This window comes from Anas acuta, chromosome 7 (assembly GCF_963932015.1).
Source record: "Anas acuta chromosome 7, bAnaAcu1.1, whole genome shotgun sequence".
Taxonomy (NCBI): Eukaryota; Metazoa; Chordata; class Aves; order Anseriformes; family Anatidae; genus Anas; species Anas acuta.
The window spans coordinates 36,893,627-36,916,227 of record NC_088985.1 but is presented as its reverse complement, the minus strand read 5'-3'; the positions used below and the strand labels follow the sequence as shown (position 1 = coordinate 36,916,227).

At 40.6% G+C, this 22,601-nt stretch overlaps 1 protein-coding gene across 28 annotated transcripts in view; it reads left to right on the top strand.

Moving 5' to 3' along the window:
• Positions 1-3,404, top strand: part of EBF3 (EBF transcription factor 3) — a 124,442-nt gene extending 121,038 nt beyond the window's left edge. For all 28 annotated transcript variants that reach the window (XM_068689254.1, XM_068689283.1, XM_068689269.1 and 25 more), the window contains one exon: positions 3,005-3,404. Coding sequence is in view for 14 of the 28 variants with exons in the window: in XM_068689283.1 (XP_068545384.1) it covers positions 3,005-3,036 (32 nt within the window). In the remaining 14 variants the exon portion in view is untranslated. The remainder of the gene's footprint in view (positions 1-3,004) is intronic.
• Positions 3,405-22,601: the final 19,197 nt, after the last annotated feature.

The window sequence follows — 22,601 nt, the reverse complement described above, 5'->3', positions numbered from 1 at the left end:
GACTCACTGCCAAGGAGTGAATAAAGAGAGGTCTGTAACTGTCAAGGGGACTCATTTTTTATTTTTATGTTTTATTTATTTTATTTTTTTCTAAAGACATCCAAGACAGAGGCTAAGAAAAAAAGAAAACGAATAAAAAAGAAGACAAACAGATGAAATCTAAGAGAACCCATTATGTAGGCAGTGCTAGCCAGTGCTAATATGCAGTCTCCTTTGCTTCACTCATGATCTGTTCCTGCTTTGGCTGTGCAAACATGCATCCTCTGCCCACTGATCCTGTAATTAGGGTCAAAACTTGGAAACTGCAGCCCGCAGAGTGAGATGTCCCTCTCTCTGCTGCATGCAAGTATGACTCACTCCTGTAAGTCTGCAGCATAGAGCCTTTGGGCCTTATCCAAAAAACTACAATCTTGTTAACTTTGTATGACTTCCATTAGATAGCCTATGATCAGAAAGTTAAGTACTTGCACATTTTTTAAGAGCAGGATGCTATACTATGGGTTCTTTAGGGCAGAGAGCTTTTTCCTGTTTAAAACAATGGACATATAAGATATAAAATAAAATTTTTAGCAAGAGAGTACTGGCTTGCAGTAAAGTTGGAAGTACAATATGTGTTCAGAATTCAGTTTTCAATTGTAATTTACTTTTTATAGATTGTGAAAGATATTGCACTCTGGTTAAGCTTTATGATTGTAATGCAGAGCTAAAGGTTCTTTATATTCCTTTAAAATTCCATCCTGCTTAATTTTCTGGTCTTCCCCCGGATGAAACTATTAAAAGTATTATTAAAAATCTAGCCACCCCATTTTTCTTTAGGAATGCATTTGGTATCAATTTGCACAGCAAGAAACACAGTGCAGAAATTCACAACTGTGAAATGTCACAACCAAAATAAATAGTGAAATAAATGTCTAGGGCACCAATTTTGCACCTCCTCCCTATTGTGCAACAGATGGAATTTGACAACTATAGCTGAATGGCTTGAATTAAAGATTTCAGACTTTGTTTTCCAGAAAAGTATGCAGCAGGCAACCCATGTTTTCACACACCAGAAGCCAATCATGAGATTTACAAAAACCATCTGATTAAAATGTATGGGGTATTTTTACCAGATAGTTACGTGCTATTAATTAACATATTTCTCCACACAACATCTGTAGGAAAAATCTGGATTTTGTTTTCTGCTAAGTTATTCTTTGAAGGAAGAAATAGCTGGATCAGTGCTGCTCTTTTGCATTTTGCTTAGTGTGCTGGCACAGCATGCAGGCGGAGGCGGCCTCTGAGACACAATCTGTATGTGTCCCACCGTCACCTCAATGCAAACGAGATGACAGATCCTTGCTGAGCCTGAACTCAGAAGATAGGAGGACAGCATATTTTGGGTTGTCCTGCACTGATCCTGATCCCTGGGGTGGCTGGTTGTTGTATTGTAATAAAGCAGCACCTCAAAGTAAGCTTTGGATGTGTGCTCTTGGTCATGAGCACCCAGGCTAGGGGTGCTCCTTCCCATCCTTCAGGCCAGGAGCCCTTCTGGTGAACACCATGGCCTCCTCCCCAACCCTGAGCAGGTCCCTTGTCCCCTTAGCCTTGTCCCCTGCTTCAGACATCCTCTGTATGACCAAATCTCTCATTCCTGCCCACCTTGGGGCCCAGTTTCACACTGACTGAAAACACAGCCAGAGCAGGAGCACTTGCAATTCTCAGGGCCTGGTGCTTGCCCAGGAGCTTTCTATCAGGACTAAGGCATAGAAAAGCCAGAGGGGGAAGGAGAATTCAGCCTGTGAGTAGGTGGCTAAGCAGGGGAGTGCTCGGAGCTCGATGGTCCTTTGGCCTGGGCTGATGTAACATGGTGGACAGGAGGCTCAACAGAAATGTCACATGGAGACCGAGGGCTTTTGGTAGAAAGAGTCTGTCGATAGGTGCACTACTCACTCCTTTTTTCCAGTTTTGTGACTTCTGTCGCTGTTTAGGTTAAAGCATGCAGTAAAACTACAACTGGCTGCTATAGGGGATTCTGCTATGTGGGGAATGTGTATGTACACAAGTCTTCCAAACCATAAAGTTGTAACAGAGAATCTGAAATAAATTAATATTGTTGAAATTAATGAACTGAGAAATTGAAGTTCACATCACTACATGAACAAATTTATTAATATCTGTTGTACATAAATTAATGAGAAATGTCATTATGACAAAAATTAAACAACACTAACATTAAAGATGGTCTAAATTATGTTTCTACCAAGGAGTTAACTAGAAAAAAAGCAGGAGGTTTTGGCCTCTCAGTGTTTAACTGTTAAAAAAAAAATGAGACGACTGTCCAGGGATATTAATCTCCTGCCTTTTTATAGCACTTGGTGTACAGATTTGAGAGCAGGTGTACATTACTTGGCTTTGATCTTAGAGAGTCCTTGACTCGCTCAGCCCTGCTATTATGATAAAGCACAATTAGGAGAATGTCAAAATGGAGGTTTTGTGCTTAGGCGCCAGCTCTGGGGAAGGAAACTGAGGTTAGTGAGATTTCCACTGCCAGAGCTGGAGCAGTGCTGGGTCCTTGCCTGGCGGGTGAGCTGGCCTTGCCTGACATTACCAGAAGTGACCACGCTGTTCCTCGGCTGTCAGCATCGCCCGTCCCCGGGGAGTCTGGCCTGCGGTTTGCTATTAACAAACCGCTCCGAGGAACGGCACATGCGCGGGAGCGGGGATGCTTCCCACAACAAGGTGTCGGGATCGTTGGAAAAGTAAAGGAGCATGTTGCCGGGAAAGCACTTTTGTGGTGTTTCTCTCCACTGTGTGATGCTGGATGCCGAGCGATGGCATCGTGGGCTGTCATGTACAGCCATGCCAGGATGCACAAAGCCTTGTTCAAAACTTCCCGGTCTGACCCCCTGTGTGGGGCCGTGTTTGCTCCCGCGTTGTGCTGAGCATTGCGTTCGCTTTGAACCAGATGTGCCTTATTCTGCAAACATGACAATAACGGCTGGTTTCTCTCTTTTTCTTTTAGCTATGTCTGGGCTTGTAGTCCCGCCAATGTAAAGTCATTTTGTTTACCTACCGTAGCACCAAGCTTCAGAGGATGGGCTTAGGGGACAAGTTTAGTATATTAAGACATGCTGATGGAAACAGTGTCTTCAAACAGAATCAGCAACAAATCGAAATGCTACAAAAAAGACTTTGTTTAAAGATTTTATTTAAACTATTAAGAATCTACATGCAAACAACCTACTTCTTCATGAACAATTCCATTTTATTGACTGAATTTTTCTCATATTTTCACATTTCTCAGTCCTGGAGAATAAGGAAAAAGCGACGCCTATTTTGTATAAAGTTTCTGATTACGTCTTGGCTATGTCTAGTACTTGCTATGTGTTGGGAGAAACTTTGTGGATGCACCATTTTGATTATCATGAAACACTGATGAAAAATGCCTCCGAACATTTTTCTGTACTCATAACTAGATTCACAATGGTTGTGTATCTCTATAATGTGAAATATTTTTTTGTGGTGGAAAAAAGGGGGCCAAGGAGGTTATGAGCCATCAAACTGGAAAAAGGATGAATATATGATTAGAACAAAAAAACGGGGTGCGGGGGAGGGCGCGGGAGGGTTTATCATTGCTTAACTTCATCTTAATGAAATGGAACTTTGTAACTTATTGTAGTTAGAAATTGTACCTTTGATATTGAATTCTCTTGCCTTCAACAAGCACACTGACAGAGAAAAAATTGCTACTGTCTGTTGGTAAAAACCTATACTTCCACTGCTAGAGCTTCCTGTTAAGCAAGTGTGATCTGCAACATTTTTTCAACTTTTGCTAGCACTGTATACTATTGCATTCTTAGGCTACTGTGAAGTCTATGTTTCTTGTACCAGAAAATTGTCCTTTTGACTTCTAGATCCTTCTTCCCTAATGTGTTTTGTATGTGGTTATAAAATTGTAGACTTTTGTGATTTTGCCAAAGTTGTAGCTAAATATTTATACACTTGTCTTGAATTTTTTTCAGATCCACTTAAATATTTAGAAAAGCAAATTTTATTCCTTATGAAGCTTATAAGGAATAAAATAGTCTTACCCATTGCAACACTTTCTTTCACATAAACACTTGCAGTCACTAAGGGAATTTATTTTGTAACATATCAACTATAAATATTGTATTTATCTTTGAAATTTTGTATATTGCTTTTCATCATTTTTTTCTTGTATGTATTGGTTTTTGTCATGGCCTGGTATTGTGATGCTGAGAATAGCATTAAGCCAAGAACAGTTGCCTTCATGTTTTTCTTTTAAATAAATTAGCGTCCGTACATTTCATTTGTACTTCATAAAGTTGCTATTATTTAGACTTTCCATCCTTTTTTTATTATTTTTGAGGAAAAGTCAAATTCATTGTTTATTTTTATATTATTTTTAAGTTATCAGAACAAATAATTTTGAAAAAAAAGTTGTTTGTTGTATAGTCAAATCAAAATTGTGCCACATGGCTGTAATGAATACTAGTAGAATATGTGCATGTGATACAGCCACAAAAAAAGAGGAATCTATTTTGTGGTTGCATTTCTTTCTTTCTTTCTTTCTTTCTTTCTTTCTTTTTTTTTTTTTTTTTTCTTCTTTATTTCCTTTTGTTTGTTTGTTTGTTTGTTTGCTTTTTTATTTTATTTTTATTTTTAAAGATTGTAAAAAGTCATTTTTAGCTGCCACCCATGACTTTGCCACATAGCTGAACTGTGTTTACTGGAAAAAATCAGAGGCCTAAAGTTTAAAATAAATTCACTTCTGATGTTTTAATTAAAATGTTTGCCACATTAACTTCTCTGATGCCTTAAAAGTGAACTTCTTTGAAGAACTTTTGTGCTGTTTTATCACAGGCTTACACCACAATTGTTAATCACTACTTCATTTGGATGATTTCTGGTGTAAAAAAAAAAAGCACAAAACTGGTGTACAATTATATCACTCCTTTATGTGTCTATTTTCTGCTGCACTCTGCATACTCCTCAACCCTGCACTGTTTAAAAAAAGATAAAAGTTTCACGTGAAATCAGGATCGTACATAATTTTTAAATGTTTGGGGTTTGTTTATTTAGTTATATCAGTTTTTTTATGGGACTTTTTGTAATAGACCCATAGATGACTGTACTTTTTAAACTGGAATGACCTCCGTAGTGTATTGTGGCTGTTAGTGCCAAATCCATAGTGAGAAATGTCGAGTTTTTTTTTACTTTGCACTAAATAGTTTGCAAATGCAGCACTGCAAAACATTTTGCAAACTGCAGCAGAATTAAAGTTTTAACCAAAAAGGAGGGATCTTTTTTTTTTTTTTCCTTTTCTTCTTTTTCTTTTTTCTTTTTCTTTCTGGGCAAAAATGCACATTTTAGTAAAGTGTTTATTAAAGGGTTTAAAAGAATGATACAGTGTATCACAGCTGATAAATGCCTTGTGCATTTATTTTGTGATAACTAATAAGGCTTAGCTAAGTGGAAAAGCCTGAGAAGTCACTTTGGAACTGAATTGCCTCAGTTATATTTTGTCTAAGTAAGGTTTTGATCTAACGAAGAGGTCACGTGTACATGTTAAGAAAGTTTGCAAGTTTCTTCATAAATGCAACCTGTTTGTGTTTTAGATTACTTAGTCAATGCACTCATTGCTTCATTGTCTCCAAATTGAAAGCTTCACTAAATGGTAGATTTTACTGTTAAAGACCCTACAATAAGATTGTTTTATCTGTACATTTTTTCATATATTTAACTGTATAAAAAAATGTTCATTTTACACAATATTTAATTAAAGTATTTCTTGTCTGTGAATTTCATTTTTAGTAATTTTATCTGGTTTGATTATTAAAAAACTGACTAAAGACAAAACGAAAAAATGCAACACTGGGGGTTTCATTTCTAACTGTCAGCATTTGTAGTTATGTCTTGATTAAGAGAAAGTATAAACCATGAAGTGGGTTTTCCCTGAGAAAAGCCAGGATAGCCCAGGCAGCCCATGAGAAGACTGAGAAGAAAGCAACCTTCTGCAGGCCGGTGGTGACTTGGTGCTCAGCCTTGGTAAAGTATGTAACGAAAATTGTGTCCCAGAGACCCTTCTTGCAAAGGTACCAGTAGAGCATTTTTATTTTTCCTCCATTTTATTATGGCATGGTAAAGTTCTGTAAACAGGAAAAGTTCTTTTAAACATAGCACAGCCCAAATTTTCCATGCAGTGGTTTGACAATGAAGGTCAATCTGCTTGTCTTGTAAATGCTGATAAGAAAGCAAATGCTTTTGCTAATTATAATACTGAACACAAATATTTTATCCCTTGGACTATAGCACATGCAATGCACATATTATGTACCTGAACTGTGAATATGCTGAGGTGGGCATGACTCAGAGCCTCCTGCTCAGAGGGTGTTTGCACGGGAGACAGTTCCAGCTCTAAACCAGAAGTTGAGGCACACCAAGGCAAGTGCATGTCCCGGTAAAGGAAGGAAGTTCATTACGTGAGTTTTGTTCCATCGCTACCAAGGGCTGCTGGAAACTTCAAGAAGGCACTGAAAAACTCCGAGTTCGGAAGTAGATACATGTACATGCATGTGTATATATTGCCAAATGATGTGTAGCATGCTGTAGGTGCCCCATGCTTCTGTAGTTAAATGACGGAGTGTGATGAGAAGCTGAAACTTACTGCAGTTATATTCACAAAGAAGCAGAACCAGGATATTTAACTATATTTCTTGCAATATTTACATAGTTTTTATGTTTGATGAAAATAGATGCTAAAAATATAGAGCACTTTTTATTATTATTATTTTGCGTTGATAGTCATTTCACTTTGCATATGTATCTGTGTATCATGTTTAACCAGTGGCATAATCAGATGCACTCCACTAAAAATAAGATGGTTTATGGGGATGAAAGTCTCTATGATGCCTACTGGCACTGTTCCTTTTAGGTTTATTTCAAAGGTTTGAATAATGAGTTTCTAAATGGTTGGTCTAACACTCAATGCAAAAAAAAAAAAAAAAAAAAAAAAAAAAAAAATTGTGCTAAGAATGACAGTCCTAGAGCAATCTAGCACCTATGACATATCTGTATCTATAACTTGGTAACAGCCCTGGCATAAAAATATGTTGTGTCAGCCTGTACCAAGTTTAGAAATGCAAAGATGAAGATGATAAAATTTCCTTAATCAAAATGAAGGAATAGAGTGTCTAAAAGTATATGCCAATTATTGCAGAGCAGCTTTTTAAAGTCTTTCAAGCTTTTAAAGATTATTCAAAGCACTTGAAATAGGCTTCAATCTAATGCCTCATTTCATTGCATTAAACAGCCTAGTTAATAAAGAATCAATATATTCAAAGGGCAAGGTTATCTTTTGTCTATAAGGGGTGGTGTCATTCTGAACCTTTTATAGTTCAAATGCTGAAAAAGACCTCATGAAATCCATACTCATCAAGTGGGTCAACTAGAGCAATAAAGAGGCCCCTGAAAGAATGGCTGCACTCCTTTAAAACAACTATAAGTCTTATCTCCCCCGCATAGTGCTTGCGCAGAATCAGCCAGAAAATGTCAATTTCTCATCAAGACAAGAGGACCAATGATAATTTTTTTTCTAGAGAATACATACAATTAGGAGAATGCAGAAAGGCCCCATCAGTGATTTGTAGCTTATTATGTCACCAGCAAGCTGCGATCTACCACTAAGCAGATAATAAGGGCTGTTGATAACTAAAGTGTCAATATGCCAAAGAACGATTTTTGAATGTGAGCCCTTGTGCTTTTTTTCCCCTCCTCGTGCAGATCGCAGGGCCTGATAACCAAGCATCTGCCAACCGACACCGCATGCTGGACCGCACAATTAATGCCATGAATAAATAGCACAAAAGAGTTTAGATTCTTTATACTCTTTGAGACAATTCCCTGTTTTACCCTTCAAGGATTTCTTTTATGTTCGAATAAGGTTGCTTTTAATGAAATTTAAACTCATCAGAGGAAATCAAAACCCTCAAATCAGATTACAAATTGATTTTTTTGGTCACTTGTCATTACACAATGTACTGCCATAAGTTTTACAGGAACAGGAAGAGAAAGCACTGCGCCTTGAGTAAGAGTATGCAAACAGTCTTTAAAAAAGCACATGAAGGAGGAACAGCCCTAAAATACCACAAGTAATATAAAGTTTTAAAAAGTTGGTGTGCACCATTTAACAAGTGATCATTACTTTTATATTCATAAAATACTCGTTTGAAATAAAATGAACTGTACTAGAACTATAAATTGCATACACGAAATGATCAAATCCAAACTATCTCTGTTTTTTCTCATATATAATGCTACATTTCATTGTTACATACAAGAAATTAAATACTATTTCTCAGAGCACAGGTCAAAAGTAACAGATGGTGGAATTTGAGACCTCCTGGTCTGGAACACCATCTCAGTTGGTGACGTTGATAGTGCAATTTGGCCAGCTGAAATACGATGCTGGCAATATATGCTATATAGTCATGATTTTTTGATTTGTTGCACATTCAAATAAAGTAACAGTTGTACTATCATGTTTTTGTTTTCTTTTTTATTGACTTTGTATGGAAACTGAAAGGGCAGCTTGGAAAAAAAAAAAAAAGGTGTTGTTAATGGCTTACAAAATGGTAATTTTTGTTGCCCACAAAGGTTTTAGAGGATTTCTGTTGTTATGTGACTCTTTTGCATTTGCCCTGAGATAAACAATGTGAAAAACTCCTTTTTAACAAAATACATTAACTACCCTAGATCAGACCCATTATGGGTGGTGAGGGCACAAGTGAAATCTGCTCCAAGCAGGCAAAAATCATAGCATTATACAGATTACTTTTTGTGTAAAATCTCAGAACAAACAACCGAACAAAAGAGGAAATTTGAGTCTGGAATTGGTCAGAGTAATACAGCTGATAAACTTTGAAGTTGTATTGTGGATACTTTGAGGATGTACTGATGATAATAAAATGCAGGCTAGAGACAGCAAGGGGAAGAAGGAGAGAAGAAAGGAGGAAGGCATGAGAGAGCTGCACAACAAGACGTGGTGAAGTTGCAATCTGTGGGGCCAACGGCTCCAAAACAGCTGCTGCCTCTGCCTGGCCATGGGGCCTGGCACCGACAGTCAGAGACATGGAAGTGCTTTGAAACTGCATGTGTAGAAATAATAACGACAATAAAGAACTGTCTCACGAGGCAGTTTGGGCACCAAGCATAGCGCAGTGAAAAATTAAGAAGAGCCACCTTGGCCTGTGGGCTGCAGACAGGCTGGGTGGGCTGGGGCCAGGGCCCACAGCCAGGCAGCTTCACTGGTTGGGGAACATAAGTGGGGAAAACAGGGAAGTATTTGGGAGAAAAGTTTCCAAAATGTAGCCGTTTTATGGTGTAAAAAAAATGGTGCATTTTGTAAAATACGGAATTCCTGTTTTTCCATTTTAAGGAAAAATGGAAAAAGTCCACAGAATAGGATAAAGCAGTTATTGGGACGCTGGTTTTAGGGTAAAGGCACAAAATTTGCTCTAAATCAGAAAGAAGCACTGCTGGCATTAATCCGTGCAGACATGACCCTGCTGGCGATGCTGAACACGGTCAGTCCCGTTTGCCAGTACCATGAGCAGGCAGCAGGGACGGGGACAAGGGCAGCGTGGTGAGGAGCTGCTCGTCCTCCCGCAGCATCACCGCCTGTCCAGCCGTACCCTGCAACGTAACTCATCGCTGCTCAGGCACCTCTTACGCTGTGATTGATACGTGCTTGCGGGAGCGAGGAAATAAATCTTTTTTTTTTTATGGCAGGAGGTGGGAGGAAAATAAAAGAAATTTACTGTTGAATTTTGTAGAAGTTAAATCAACCACCAAAATCTCCATAAAACACTCCAGTTAGAGCAGGGTGTCAAGAAAATAATTTTGGGGTTTTCTTGCATGTGCTGTACTGCTGAGGGCCGGAGGGCTTCCCCACTGTTCAGCATCCACATTTCTCATTCACTTTTGCTTTATTTTCAGTCCACGGTGCCATGTCTGCATCACTTGGGGACCAGGCACTTGCGTGAGTGCTTTTGCCACATTGCATCCCCAAGCAGCCTGAGCTGCCAAAAGCCGCGGTGCTGTTTGGATGCTGCTTTGCAGAATGGTTTGTGTTTGCTTTATGTTACCGGTGGAGGAGAAATCAAGACCATTGCAGCAGGCCAGCAGAACGAGCAGTTACCTCTTGGTTAGACAGCATGCAAGAACTGCTATCCCATTCTTCTGTAGGAAAAAGGGGCCAAATCCCAGGTAGGACAGAGGGGAACCTGGAAAACAAATGCTTCCCCCTCATTCAGTGCTGCATTGGCTTGTGCCAGCCCGCACGCTGTGGTTTGCTGTGGGTGTCATGTGTAGTCAGTATGGATGGGAGAACCTTAAGAGGCTGCTGTGCAGCAACCTTTCAGAAGTCCTGCTGTTTATCAAAGCATAAAAAAATGAACATTGTTTTTCATGGAGAAAGTACTAGTAGGCCTTTTCTTTTTCAGTTCTCAAGCAGTATTTACTGACCTGCTGAAATGCAGCTGTAGGCTCGCTGCCTTAGGTAGGTCTATGCCAAGCCTTGGCTGCCCACTGTCCCCACTTAGCTCCGGAGAGGGACCTGAGGGACCTGCTCTGAGCACAGAAGAAACACAGGCAGCAAGCAGTGTTTCTGAGATACGGTGTCCTAGCAAACCATCTTTATGGTATTGCACATAAAGATGTCTAAAATGCTCTCGATAGCTCTCTTTCGCTAGCTGTGAAATGTCACAACCAAGAAACTGGAATGGCTCAAAGAGTAGTAGACACATATTAGTGCAATTAGCTACACAGAGTGTTTATGTTGCTGATTAAATGCAAAAAATCTGCAATAGATCATTTTCAACTTTTTTTTTTTTTTTTTTTAAATCCTGGCCGGCAGTTAGCAGAAGCAAATCACCCACACATGCTCTCCAGGTGCTGGCCCAAATATGAAGGAAATAACCAACAGAAGCATAACAGAAGGACAATGTTTTCCACCAAGCCTTGCAACAGGGTGCGAGGTGTCTTTGAGCAGCTTCATCTCCCACAAATCAATAGAGGAGAGTATGTGCTTTCAGGCCAGCTTGCTGGAGCTTGCTAAGCAAGGACTTTCATACTGTAGGGATGCCACAATATTAGCCAGGGATAGGAAAGTAAAGATGTTTGTTGTTGTTTTTTTCTCTGCTGAAATTTTCCATTCTTAATGGAAACTGACATAAATAATTCTGGTTTGTGTGAGCTGCCTGTACTTCACACTGCTCCTATAGTAAAATCAAATACAAAGTAAAGCAGGAACAACAGGTTTGGGTGCTAAAATAAACATTTCAGCATCACAACTGGACCACCTCAAGGTCAAATTTCCATTGTTTTCTTTCATCATTTTAAATTTTCTCTTTACCTTAATAAAACAACCCTTGTCTTGCAGTCTTCTGACATGATCAAAAGAGAAAGCCTTTTCATTGTCAGGCTGTAATGGCCATTCTGCCCCATATTTTTAATGTGAAGATTAAATATTTATACACTGCAGGTCAATAATAGGCACTGAGTGGGAAAGCCTTGCTGCTGGTGGGACGGGCTCCCCTCTCCATCCTACCTGGGATCTGGCCCTTTTGCCTTATAGTGTTAAACCTGGTGACAATGATTACTCCAATGGCACAGAAGTTTTTGTTCATTTCAATGGATTTGGCTGCTTCGGGTCAATGACTAATTCACTCAAAACTGAAAACCTGACTGGGAGCTGGAAGAACAGAAAACGTTTTCCTCTCTATGTCTGTGAATGAAAAATAGATTTGAAAGGATGAGATCTGTTAGTTTTAGCATCCTGGAAGACATGGTGACCAGAAACCATCTATTCAATATTTTATTCGTTGATTATAATATCTCCTTTGCTTTATTAACTTGTTAGCTTAATCTATTAACCTGAAATGCATAAGGTGTTTAGAGAAGCATACTTTTGCATCCAGCACTTTTTAGGTGGGGCTGTGTAGCTGGTGAAATTAATGCCATTCTCATCGCAGTGTTATTGAACTCCTATTTCCTTCCAAGAACTTGACACCTCATAATACTAAGGGGAATGCAACATCCAGCATTTTCGTAGACATAGAAATATAAATGAATACTAAATATAACGGCATACATGAATTAAAATAGTTAAATTAATGAAGGTCAGCACCCTGATCTGCCAAAAGAAATGCATATTCAGAAAAAAAAATAAAAATGTGAACAATAATAATAAACATTTGTTAATAATGAGAATAATCTCTCCTTATGACAACAAATAGGCATTTTGGGAAGAAAAAAAAAAAAAAGAAAGAAAAAAGAAAAGCTAGACTGCTAAACTGGATAGCATTTTCTCATTATTTTTAGTGAAAATCACATATGAAACCAGTAATTTATATGAGGCCATTCTGATTAGGTTTTAGATAACATTTTCCTTAAATTTTGATGGAAACTGACTTGTAGCTTTCTCCACAATTTTTTTTTTTCTTTTTGCATTCCTCTTGGTAAAGTTTTGGTTTCCTTTTTTCTCCCTTTCTGTTTTGCCTTCTTTTTTCTCCCTTGCCACCTCCCAGAGTGGGTGTTTGGGCCAGGGGGAGGGAGAAAGCTGCAGATCTGAATACCTGCAGAATCAGAGTTACCCCATGGTCCTAAGCCTTTTGACTTTCCCTCTCCTTTCACAGAAATCCACTTTTCTTCTTTCTTTGCTTGACCCATATACCACTTAATTCAGATTTAGCAATTACACTCCTCATGCTACTTATTAAAAGTGATGTGCGTAAGTCGCCTTTCCCAGCAGACTCCTCCTGCTGCCGCTCCCGTCCCTGTTCCAGTTGTTTGATCTGTCAGTGGATGTGGAAACAATAAAAGCGGGGATCAATGCAGTCACTTACAGCAGCCCCTGGGGAGCAGCCTGGGCTCTCCCAAAGTTGCTGGAGGAAAAAAACAATGCAGGACACTGGCTTCAGATAAAACCTTCTCGTGAAATGTGGGTACTTCTGTCAGAAACACTTTTACATTACTGGGCGATGGAAAAGACACCCGTTATCATCTTTCTGTGCTGTATTTACATATAGAAGCATGTGCGTGTTGCAGCCTACAGTAACTTATCTAACACCGATTTATTTATTTATTTATTTATTTTGCTTTTAGCTCTTTTTTTTTTTTTTTTTTTTTTTAAATACTCCCCTTTGGTGGCCATGCTGTGATGTTGGGGAGCAGATGCCCCAGGACGGCTGCCCCGAGCCACTGCCGGTGCTCGGCTGCTTGTGGCACTTTGGGGTCAGCCCAGGGCAGCGGGGCAGCAGCTCTTCTTTAGAGCCCGCTTTAGCATGGTCTGATCTCCTGCAATTCTGTTTGTAAGCTACATTTGGCTATCTCGCTTAAACTAACGTGCGCTTACAACAACCTGGTCTGTATTTACAACAAAAGCTGAGCCCGAGCACTGCTTGTGGCTGACTGCAGAAGTGTTTGGAGCATCGTTTTGCTGCAGGGAGGCAGATGACATCTGTGTGCTTCCAACAAGGCAAATCCACTCGTTTTTGCCACCCCGCTCAGCCACGCGAGCCAAGCACCGTGGCAGCACGCAGCTCAGGGGCTGAGGCTCTGCCTTGCAGCACAAACCACCCCAAGCGGAGCTGTGCAGCGCGCTTTGGTGGCTTGCAACACGTGCAGGCATCCTGGGCGTGTGAGCTTCCTTGGGCAGCGCTGCAGCCAGGTACAGGCGTGCCAGCAATTAGCAAAGTCAAGGTGTATTTCCTACATCATGCAGCTGGGGGCATTTTGTAACTCGTTTTGCCAGAGAAAACTTGTTATTTAATTGCCTTTGCTGCTGCTGGATCCGAGTCAAAATGAGTGGGAATATCAGGTCCTGCCAGATATATTCAATCATATTACTGTTTTTTTTTTTTTTTTTTTTTTTTCCCCTGAATGGAAGTGGTGTGCCAGTAAGCAGTGAAGCAGTTAAATACGGATGCGTGGATGCCAGCAATGCTGTGATTTCAGAGCGAACACCCCACCAAGAGGAACGAGGAAAACACACATCTCCCTCGGAGCTCCTGCCTGTCCCCACGGGGAGTTTAGGGGGAAGATAATTCACAGTGGCTTGGCCAACTGCTGGAAGTAGGGTATTTCCTATTCGTTCTGATAACCAAGAACAATGTCTTACATGGCCCCAAAATAAAAAGTGAAAAACTGAAAATTCAGACAGACGCGTTAACGAGTGGCCTGAGCCTGGAGCAGAGCTGGGGTCAGGGGTGCCCCCACACAGCCCCCAAAGAAATTGGGTGGAGAAGGGAGAAAAGAAATGTCTAAATGAGCCCAATACTGATTATCAGGTTCCTAAGTGGCAATCTAATTTAGCTATATAAAATCATGAAAGGGAAAGAATTAATTGATACTAATGAGTTATACGAGATAGCATCATAATTAATTCCTAAATAGAAAGAGGACATAGGCTGGAGCGAGGGGGGGGGGGGTGGGGGGAATAAGACTGGCCTATATATCCTGATAGATTACAAAGGGTATTTGAAATGAGAAACAAACTGCCAAAGTCAGGACGGGAAGAAGTTACAAAATCATCGCCAGCATGACCAGGAGCCCGTCCTCTCTCCTTGTGCCTGGCACCACTTTCTGAGTCCTGCCCAAGGTGGGCAGCGGGGTGCTTGGGCCCCTCGACACAGATTTGATTTGACTTTTTTCTACCTTCCCCCAAATAGCATTGCTGAGTAAATCAGAGCATGATCCCACGGCAAGTTTGCATTAAGTTACAGCTCTGGTATCACCGCAGCTACTTAGACAAGGAGTTTGTACGTGATACTTGGAGCAAAGCTGCCTTTTTCCACTCCGTTTTGGACCTACTGACTCCTCTGGTGTGTAAATCACAGGTGACCACTCGTGTGCTGGAGGACAAAAAGCTTTGATGGATCACAGAAACAATAAATTATCTATGGAAAGGGCATTCTTTTTTCGGAAATCCCATAAAATTATCATCACATGTTGACTCCACTTTCATGAATATGAATCAGAGACCTCCGTGGCCTTCCTCCTGAAAACTGACATTAAAAGTTTTGTTCATTTTTTATTTTTATTTTTTTCCTTCAGAACTGGGTTTAGTTTTAAAACAAATTCCATCTGCAGAAATTAAATTTCAGTTACATTACTGTACGAGTACAGAGTACGCAGATTTATCAGTGCTGGGAAAACCACGGATAACTGTTTGTGAATTAATGGCCGTGTTCACAGAGGGAGCAAAGCCGTTCACAGCCAGGGCTCCTGGCTGATAAAATTTCGAAGGGCGTTTTCAAAAAGGCGGCTTAACATCCACTGGCTTTCAGAGAGGCAGGACAAACCGAGCATCTTCTTTTGGACGTTGGAGAAGCATTGAGCATCCGTACGTGAGCCAGCACAACCAACATCCCGCACATCGCGGTGAGAGCAGGCGCAGCCGAAGCCGCAGGAACTTCTGGTGGAGCTCAGCAGAAGAGCTGGGCTGAATAAAGAAGGGCTGGACGAGGCACACGGGTACTGTAGGGCCAGGGTAGAGGGGAGCAGAGCCCAGCCTGGCCGGCCCTGATGTCTGCCCGTGGCTGGGCAGTGCTTTCAGGTGCTGCTCTGCGGGTGGGGAGGGGGCTGCATGCAGCTGGAAGCTCCCACACCTCAGCTTGCAGGCAGTGTAGGATGATTATTATTATTTTTTTTTTTCTCAAAGGAATTTCATACAGAAACTATTTGAAATAGCCTTTTTAAATTTATTTATTTGTGTTATCTAGTGGAAGCCACTTTCCCATTGGACACTCCACATCTAGTAAATGCCAAAAATTAGAAACCTGTGGTATTAAGGTAAATTTTTAATTTATTGTGAAAAATCACGGAGTTTTGGCATATGCTGAGTATTTCATGTCAAGTCCATCTGAATACCCGGTGTTAAAAATGTAAACAAAACAATCAGTGACCAAATCCATTTGATCCTGGCGTCAAGGCCATTCATAGAACTGAAAATTATTTAGTAAGTCCGGCTCAATATGAAATAATTATTTCAAATCAAATGATTTTCCTTGGCCAACAGGTCAGGCAGGGAACAAGCAACCTATTGAAAACACATACTGCATCCTGACACGGCGTGAGGACGTATCGACAGCCAGGAGAGGGGTGAGACGCTGGATGAGAACAGGATGGGGAACTAGAGATGTTTTTTGGCAGAAGCCTCCAAACCTCTCTTGCCAGGGCCATGTGTCCCCTTGTGCCACCTCCTCCTCTGTGATGTGCCATCACTGCTGGGCTCAGAAATGGGCAAAGAGGGGGGCAAGGAGGACACCAGGAGCACTAGCAGGCAGTGGGGTCTCCTCACCGCCAGCATAACGCATGCTCTGCTCCCAGGTCAGCTGCAACCCCATCGCCGTGGAACAAGAGGAAGCCGACATCTGTCGGATTTGCTGTTAAATAAGCCAAACCAGGAGTGGGATGGAACCACGCAGAGAGATGGTGACGTTTGGGCATGTTGGGAGAAAATAAGTATTTTATACACAATGCCCTGCGGCCGGCTTGCCTGGTGCATTCTTATTTTGCTTCTCTAAACGTGTAACTTCATCCTTTAAATACTGTGTGTACTGGAAGTTTTAAAAACAGTCAGCTACTCTTTTCTTGGTATAAATAAAAAAAACAGTAAATGAAAGTAATCTTTGGATTTCCAGCTGTCTTTCTTTGGGTCTGCCTCCCAGTTTAGTGCTGTCACAACTACTTCTTTCTCATCAGAATGCATTCATAGTGATGCACATTTCCTCAAGCTCCAACTGAGACGGAGCTTTAAAACTGTTTTTAATAATTACACCTCAAATTTGCCGGACACCCCAAGGCAGTACCTTAAAAACAAACTGAGCACGAGCTGAAGAAAAATATTTGAGGCGAAGAAAAGCTTGCAGGTTTCACAAACACAGTCAAAACAAGAGGCTCTCCTCTGAAGTCCTGCTCTCACGTGGGAAAGCCGGTTGGACGCGTGCACAGCGCTCTGCCGAATGAGCTGCTGATAAATCTAATCCTGAAGGATTGGAAATGAGGTAAAAGAAATTTTGATGAAAATTATGTACATGTACTTTGACAAGCTCATAAACACTGCAGCCATGATAAGTTTTCTTATTTTTTTTTAAGACCTGACACAACTGTATAAGCCCAAACTCTAATTTTTACAGCCCTGGGTTTGGAGATCTGTCATTGGGAGATATAATGGAAAGAATAATTGCTTGGTGGCTGCACAAACATGAGATGTGTTGTCAGGCTGCAGTTTGGAGGCTACATCTGGCTTCGGAAATGATTGATGCTGTCTCTGTGTGTGATTTGGGAAACAATTTTTTTTTTTTTTCCCTAACACAACTGACATGCTGAACCTTAGCACAGCCGGAGCAATTAAATCATTATTAATGAAAACTTTTCATTTATTCCTTCTACTTTCAAATGCATCTTTCGAGTGCAGCATTGCAACACGCAGCAATGGCAGCGAAAGTAGGCATGTGATTTCAATTTGAAATTAAAAGTCATGTCTGAATAACAGAACAGCATTCTCATTTCCTAATACTCTGCTTTTTACTACTTTGCATTCAACTGTGAAAAGTCTTTTAAAACTCTGAACAGCAGTAAAACTTGAATGAATTTTTGACCCATTATTGCATAGCGGGTGCGCTTTCCAAGTTCGAGAGACTGCCAAGTTCTCCCCACCTAATATTTCCACTTTAATTGTGCCACTTGAGAAATTTACGTGCCTCAAAATATGGCATGAATCTTACGCTTATTGCAGTATCATTAGCAGCAACATTTAAGCAACATCTGTGTGCTATAGAACTAATTGAAGTAGCAGAAGTGGCAGCTGTAAATCCACAGGAAGATGGCAGTTTGCACCCAGCACTGCTGAGTTAGCGGGTAACTGTCAGCCTGTTCCTGCAATCTGCTCTCGAGGACTACGGTACAGGCACACAATGTCCAAAAAAATACAGCGAGTAGGCTAATGATCCTATTAACCACTTTGCTGCACCAATTTGGCTGTTTTTCCAGTTTCCTTGTTGAATTTCATTATATATTTCACTGTTCCAGTAAAAAGTCCAGTACGAGATGTGTTTGCTTTTAAGCCACTTAGTTCAGGGAGTGAAGCTCCTTCTCGGTTGAATTAATGTGCAAATGATTTTATTTTTATTTTTTAATTCCATATATTTTTCCAATTTTTTTTTCCATTGTTTAATTTTTCTTCATCGCACGCACCTCGGTGAAAAAGAACTTTTACCAACTGTTAATGCTGGTATTTAAAGCAATGACATTTTCCTCCCCGGGATGTAACATTTTCAATAATCAATACAGCGGCGAGGGGGGACGGCTGAAGTCTTTTTTAGGTGTGCGGGTTAAAGCACATCTTCATCCGAGCCGGGAAGGTTGCTGCGCCGCACGCGTGGCCTGCAGCTCATCAGGGCACTGCCGCTGATTTGACTAATTGGTGATTACGAAAGGAGGAAGGTGTTTAAAGTAGCATGTCCTGGTATTACCGCGTAATCCAGGCACACGGCATATCAGGACTCCAGAGTGTCTTTGAGCATTACCCACATTTCCATCTTCATTTGCTTCTTGGGGGGAAACACAGAGGGTTTAGAAACCTTGAGATATAATGGAATGTAATGTAATATAGGCAATGTGATGTAATATAATAAATATAATATAATATAATATAATATAATATAATATAATATAATATAATATAATATAATATAATATAATATAATATAATATAATATAATATAATATAATATAATATAATATAATATAATATAAATAATATAATATAATACAATATAATATAATATAAATAATATAATAAATTTAATACATATAATGCATATAATACAATATAACACAAGATAATACAATACAATACAATATAATATATAATCTATATGATATGATATAATAACATAATATCTTATAATATACTGCAATAAAAGGCAATAAAATGTAGCGCTAAGCATGACTCCGTGGTGTGAGAGCCATGTTCCTCGATGACCCCACATCGCTGCGAGCAGTGCCCACGCTCCACCCGTGAGGCCGTGCATTGGTGTCGGGGTGCGGAGCTCCACGAGCCCCCGTCCCCCTCCTTCCTTCCCCGGGCCCTGGGGCAGGAGGAGCCCGGTGCGGTGCTGGGGCCGTGGCCGTGCTCGCCGAGGGCCCCGCTTCATTAGAAGCCCGGCACGTCCGCCCGGCTGCCATGTGACGTGCCGCGAGCCGCCGACATTTGTTGTCTTAATGCACAAGTACTCGGGGACCCAGCTGATAAGGGACAAACTGTTCTGAATCTGCTGAACTACACGCTTAGGGTGGCACGGACCCCGGCAATATTGAAAATCAATAGTCACGTGGTGGTTTGAAGGTTAGAGGTCTTCTGAATTAACTTTCTAGTACTAAATTACCAGCCCTTCTTCTTCTTCTTTTTTTTTTTTTTTTTATTTGTCTATTTATTTATTTATTTCTTCATTTTGGAAGCACTGGGAAGATGCTTTTGCATTAAAGATACCTCACTAAATTGTGCCTAAGAGTGAGAGGAGAAAAGAGCTAAACTTTTTAACACTTTGTGTGATAATTTAGACCTGAAGGTATTTCTCATGAGCAAATTTGGACAAAACAAGAAGGCACCGAGACATCAAACATGCTAACGGATCTCAGAGCATTATTTGCACCCTGAAAATGGAAATATGTGGCAACTGTGGTCTTTAACTCTTATTGTCCACAGTGCCCGTACTTACGTAATACTTAAATTAATGTATGTTTTGTTTTTAAGTACATTTAAAATATATAAAGTAATGGTATTGCTTGAAATATTTAGTCATTAGAAAAGAACTAATTACATTGTCATAAAGGATTTGAACACTGAGGGCAGTGTGGAGGCCCGTGGAGATGTACGCATTGTCTTTCACCCATGGCACAAAGCTCTGCCAAGGATGACCCCGGTGTGAAGCTCCTCTCAGGCACATTCACAACTGGGCTTTGGCTTCTCTGTTTGCAGGTATTGTGAAAAACAGGGCATATTTTAATTCATTAAATAGTTTCTTGTTTAAGTCTACTCCACCATGTCCCTTCCTCTCGCTCTCATTCCCCTGGCTACATCAACAGCTGGGATTTCGGCATCGAATATCTGCCGTCTGGCTTAGCCTTCACGGGAAGGGTTAACAGGCACCTAGGTTGCCAGGTGCAAAGTTAAAAAATACTAGATCGATCAAGTAATTAAAAATGATAAAAAGTAATCGTCCTTCTGCTGGTGCCTTGGCAGCCCAGAGGAGCCAGGGCCGTGGCTGTGGGCGCTCTGGGGGAAATGCTGCAGGGGAAGGATGGGGCTGGATGTTGGATGTCCGTGGGAAGCAGGCTGTGGGTGCTGAAACAAGGAGCTGTGCCGGGTGGCTGGACACCGCGGGGGCCTCCTGGGTCCCCTGCCTCACCACGGGCACTATCGCCACGGGCAGGGGCATCCTGGGCTGCATGACCACCTTTGAGGAAGAGATCTGAAGTAGTGGCCGCAGTGCTGAAGCAGCAGTTTGAGCAGGAAAAAACACTTGCAGGGACTTTAGACATTGCTAAACTCTTTCTTACTGCGTCGCAGAAACCTCTCCACAGCCTTATTTCTAGAGGTGCTCAGCTTTTTTAAGGTTTATAGACTGGGTGCAGCTTAAATTTGGTTTTCTCTTATCACAGCGTAGCACTGCACGTGTACGTGGCACTGTCCCAGGACTTGGCCATGTTTATTTGCCTGGATGCCAGAGTGGGACCCTCTGGAACCAGGGGTTTTGTCACAGGCATCAGGGTTTGCCACCTGTGGCCCAAGATCCTCGTTTACACCGCTGGAAACATCATGGGGCAAAAGCCAGCGCGTGCAAAATGAAATGCACCATCGGTTATACTCGCACGTGAAACCCGACGTCTACTTTTGAGGAGTGTTTGTGCGTATTAAAAATCCCCACCTGAACACAAGCAGAAAGAAAATTCAAAATACACCGAAAAGATCTGTGAAAACCACTCAGGTCTGACTACTGAAGTAAACCAAGAACCTCCAACCCCCCCAAATTGTGCATTATATGATTTTGCCGGACAAACACCAAGTTTCTTGCCTTAAAAATAATTGTGAACTTAACCTTTTCAGCTCTGGCATGATAAGTGTCATGTTCATCCCGGACACTGCCACATGTAACTTCTGTTTGTCTCAACCTGCCTTCCACCCCCAGCACTGGGGCTGTTTTTGGGTTTAAGCAGGAGGCCTGCAAACACACCACAAGCATGTGCTGAACACCCGAACCCGGGACACGTGGCACTTTGATAAAAAAGTCAAACTCACACAGCAACGAAGACCAAGTTGTTGCTAATAAAATAAAACCTGCTGCTAAGCATCTGTTTGGACTCCACCTAAGGCAACACTTAAGCACACACAAAAACTTCCCCTATTTAAAAGCTCTACTCACTTCATATGGGATTCACGTACGCGCAAATTCTCACATAAACGGGGCTGTATCAAGGTATAAAGCAGGAAAATCTTCCTCTGTTCATCTGAGATTTCTCCTATCATAAACTTTTGATTAGGTGGTGTATATGTTATACTACAGATAAAAGTTTCTAGTAGAGTTTTTCCTCGGTTACTGTATGTATATAAACCTGCCGACTGCCAGTGCGTTGCATGGGCACAGGAAGAGCAGGCACTGCTATGGGAGACTTTTTTTGGTTTTGGTGTAAAAAAGAGCTAGAGCTTTAAAGCCATCGTTTTAGTCTAGCTTAAACTAATATTTTCTGCTTTGTACATAGGCAAAATAATCCTATAGGAAATGTGGAAGATTTATTTTTTTCTAACCATTGTTCTTAAGTAGTGCACAATTATCTTTATGTTTATTTCTATCAGCAATCTTATTAATTCCCATACTACTTCTGGACCATGCTCGCACTACAGAAATAATTTTAATTGAACATTTATTAAAACAAATGCTTTGTCAGGATATACCCACTCCATCTGGCTGCACTGGACAGGCATTATTTCCTGGATGTGTCTGCTTTATGCAACGTCTTCTCACACAGATCTCACTGACTACCAGAGATCATGATTAGATTGTTGTGGATTTTGTTCAACAGCATTTTCTGCCACAGCAGTCTCGTTGACATTAGCTTATACGCACACTCTCCGCAGGACTCTTCCTCTTCTGCTGCACAGAATACGTTTTATTCTGGAAGAACATCGTTAGCCCACAAATCTGACAAAAGGCAGAGATCTTCTATAAATAACCCTCACTGCAAGGCTTGATGGGCTGCATCTTTTTCTTTCCATTTCTCTTTTCTTTCTTTTTATTTTTTTCCTTTTTTTCTTTTTCTTTTTCTTTTTCTTTTTTTTTCTTTTTCTTTTTCTTTTTTTTTTCTTTTTCTTTTTCTTTTTCTTTTTCTTTTTCTTTTTCTTTTTCTTTTTCTTTTTCTTTTTCTTTTTCTTTTTCTTTTTCTTTTTCTTTTTCTTTTTCTTTTTTTTTTCTTTTTCTTTTTCTTTTTCTTTTTCTTTTTCTTTTTCTTTTTCTTTTTCTTTTTCTTTTTCTTTT